This window comes from Monopterus albus, unplaced genomic scaffold, assembly GCF_001952655.1.
Source record: "Monopterus albus unplaced genomic scaffold, M_albus_1.0 scaffold122.1, whole genome shotgun sequence".
In the NCBI taxonomy this organism is placed as follows: domain Eukaryota; kingdom Metazoa; phylum Chordata; class Actinopteri; order Synbranchiformes; family Synbranchidae; genus Monopterus; species Monopterus albus.
This window is the reverse complement of record NW_018128002.1, coordinates 258,401-262,176: the sequence shown is the minus strand read 5'-3', so window position 1 is coordinate 262,176 and position 3,776 is coordinate 258,401. Positions and strand designations below refer to the sequence as shown.

General features: G+C 39.8%; 1 protein-coding gene across 3 annotated transcripts in view; it reads right to left on the bottom strand.

Annotated features, from left to right (window-relative positions):
- Positions 1–1,074: 1,074 nt before the first annotated feature.
- atp5f1d (ATP synthase F1 subunit delta) overlaps positions 1,075–3,776 on the bottom strand; it is a 5,695-nt gene continuing 2,993 nt past the window's right edge. Inside the window, exons 4-5 of one of the 3 annotated variants that reach the window (XM_020612223.1) lie at positions 1,401–1,559; positions 1,075–1,204 (exon numbers count right to left, since the gene is read on the bottom strand). In XM_020612223.1, the coding sequence (XP_020467879.1) occupies positions 1,437–1,559 (123 nt within the window). In that variant the 3' untranslated portion in view covers positions 1,075–1,204; positions 1,401–1,436. Of the gene's footprint in view, positions 1,205–1,400; positions 1,560–3,776 lie in introns of those variants that run through there. The other 2 variants (XM_020612224.1, XM_020612225.1) reach the window with 2 other exon arrangements.

Sequence of the window (3,776 nt, the reverse complement as noted above, 5' to 3'; positions counted from 1 at the left end):
GATGGGTCTGATAAAAGAAACAGACTGGAAAAGAGAACAGAGAGCAGGATGTATGAGAGGTGTTGACAAGTCGTTTTTTCATTAACATATCAGAATCACACACTGCAAGTCTGCACAGCATGTGCTTGAACAGTGAAAAACTACAGTATATTTCAACACATCTGACGTTTTCAAACATGGTGTTAATTCTGTTCACTGATTATAGAGGTGCTACTTGCTTTCTGTAATTAAAGAAATATATTAATTTTCTGGTTTTGAAGCCAGATCTTAATGCACATGCTGCTTTAAAAACAAAGTAGTAATTTGACCATGCACTAGAGCACAGTCATCAGAACATATGCGGGTAAAACCCTTTGCTTCCACTTGTTAAAGGCCCTTCAGAGTTCTAATTTTCAAAATAAACCAGTTGTGGTTTGAGGTCATGTGAGTGAGGTCAGGGACCTGGCCTTGAGTGGAAACCTGTGGTTATGAAACAAAAGAAAAGCCCAGTTTTCCACAGGATGAGCAGTGAAGAAATTTTCCTGTCTTTGTAACAGAAACCTGAGGTCACTGCTCGTAAGACACAAGCATTGCAAATAATATTAAAATCCAGGCTATGACTAGGGGATCGAAATAACTCCAACACACCAGCAGGCCTGCAACAGTACAAGTGCATGAGCCTTCATTAGATACAGGTGGTGATAGCATCATAATTCAATAATTCTCTTAAGAGGTTATCCTAACGGCAGACACATTAAGCTTAAGTTCTATTGCAAATATTAGGAGGAACTTCTCTGAAAGTGTGGCTTAGCTGAAATACTCAAGTACAAATTAGCTATCTGCTGTCCCCAAGTGGCAGAAACACTGACTACAGAGCAAAGTGACCTGGAAGTTTCTTGTTTTGCCTTTTCCACACAAGGCATGTGTGCTTAACAAAAAGGTGTTTTGTAAAGATACATGTGACTGGTGTAAGCTGTGTATCTGATTCCCTTCATTGTAACATTAAATAAAATTCTAAAGTTTATGGGAGTCAGCTGAACAACACTGACTTTATGAATCTCAGCAGGTTTTAAAAGAGACACCTCAAACAGCACCACCAGAAAATTCCAAATAAATTTATTTTTAATTCCATCCACTGTACAAAGAAAGGAATCTTCTGGAGACCAGCTGAGCCAGAAACCCAGGCGGACCATTGATTTCCATCAAAGAAAACAGAGAAGATTACCTGAGGGTGTGGGAGCACAATGACTCAGATACAAAATGTAACACTAACTGAGGGTGTGGGAGCACAATGACTCAGTTAGATACAAAATGTAACACTAGGTGACCAGAGATTTCCTGTCACTAACATTAACAACTGTGAACAGTCCTGCATCATTATTCTGAGTTGCATTAAACAAATTATCAGGAGTCATAATTACATCACAACGGTGAAGCCAACGTGTCATACCACACATCTACTCCAGAGCCTTGACGATTGCCTCGTTGGCCTCTATGCTGATCAGAACTTCTGCCCTCGCGGCCTCGTCAGATATGCCAGCCAAATCAGACTGGGCCTTCTCCAGGTTGGCCTTGGCAGCCTAAAAAACAAACATACGTAAGTAGTAAGTAGTATCAATGAAAAGCAATACTGGGAAGCAACTAATAAAGTCTGTAATTCTGATTTTAAATGACTGGAACAAGAATTTTAAACATCTGCCTGTCACCTCCTGAACCAAATTACCATTAGTATTGAGGCTGAAGCCACGAGCATCACAAGATTTGTTTAAAATGTACCATTAACCTCTTGCTGTCCAAGAGCCAACTGAATCAAAACGAAACGAAACAGGAAAAGAGCCTAACTAATGCCAGCCATCCTAAAAACCTTCTGCAGCTAAGTGGGATGTAAAAGTCACAATAGTAAGGCTGAAGAATAACATTTCAAAAGTGGAGAGAAAGACAAGCAGAGAAAATCCCCACTGCCTCTTTGCCCTGAAAGCTCCATTTGTCACAGTAGCGATTAGAAACGAGAAATGCCAAACATAGCTGGAAGTTAAAGGTCTCCCAGCAGGGATTTGACACATCTGCTATAACTCAACAGTGACTGACCTTTCCCTCCTTATTAACAGTGTGGGCCCATGTGCATTGTTACTGCAGAGAGGGGGGGGGGGGGGAGTCAACTTGACTGTGACATTGGCACTGCCCAAGGTCAGGGACAGACACCAGCACAGCAAGCACAATAAAAATGATCCCTAGCATTAACAAGACTGGCATTTAAACAAGGACTCAACTTTGAAGTTCACCTGCAACACTGATCATGAGCTGGGAGGTGCTCATCAGCAGCACAGCAGATCAGAACGAGAGGGGAAGAAATCCACTACGGACACAGCCTCTGCTGTGTTCCTAGTGGAAGACAAGCCATGGTAAACAATCAGAGGGCGTATCCCACCAAACTGGATACGGACACCCATCACACAAAACTCATTACTTACAGCCATAATAAACTGACATATTTCCAAAACTGAAACATCATAGCTAAATGTTACAGACTGGAAGAAGATGACATCATCATTTAACTCTGCCCCAGAGTTAAAGATTCTGCTGGCTCATGCCTGCCTGCTCTGGAATAACCTCCTTGCTGGCATGAGACAGTCTGACTCAGTGAAAGGATATGTTCAGGATTTTTCAAGTTGGTCTTAAAACAATATTAATGTGCCCAAATGCAAAACTGGGCAACCTCTCAGCTTTTCTACAGATTCTAGAATCTAGGAGCCACTCCTGCTGTGCAGACCTTAAAATAAACCTCTCCTCTTTGTGCTGAACCTAACAGGAAATACTGTTTACAATGTAGGAGACACATTCATGGGAGTGAATCAAAATTCATTGCAAAGGTACATTACATCTTAACGAGAAAATAGCAAAGTGTCAAATGAAAAAGCACTAAGAAAGTGGCTAGTTATGTTTCCCTGAGCAGCAGAGGGCAGGTGTTGAGTAGGGAAGGTCAACCAACTAGCTTTGGCTACACTACATGTTCAGGCTGGCCACTGATCATAAACAACTGTGATCAAATTCATAATAAAACATTACATCACAAGATCCAAATGTGTAGGATATGATACTCAACATTATTATGAAGAAAATATTACAGTATGGCATATATGTGACAGAAAATAATTAAAATCCATTATATACTTTATAATAAAAAGATTCAGGGCACCATTAGCTGTCTAAACCATTAAAGCAAATACCGAGTTAGTTGATTTTTCCTCATGATTTGGATGACCAGATCATGCTTACCTAAGGAAAACCTTGGGATCAACAGTAAGATATAACAATCTGATCAATTGATTAACCATTACATACAACCTTCGTGAAACTTGTGTTCAATATATCCTGGGGTTATGTCAGCGAGGTGTTGAACAGTAGTATATTTTACCATTATTCATGTAGTTGTGTCCATGCACTACTTCTCTTGTACTGATTTCAAATGAAACATTTAACCATTTACCAATAGCTGAAGTGTTTTTATTGTGACACTGTATACGGTAATGACGTTCCTTTATATTTTTGATGACTCCATCTACACGAGATTACAACTGAGCTCAACAAACATGGGATAACATGATCTAAAACTTACTAGTCTTCACTCCCCCTGGTCTAAACAAATCATTGTGAACAGCAAGTCATTGATTATAAACTGACATTTATTGTCAAACCCTTCATTAAAAGTCAATTTTATAGAAAAAAAACAAACATTGTATTTTCAGCTACCCAAAAAACATTCATGCAGTAGTGCAGATAGGGCTGAGTGATGTGGA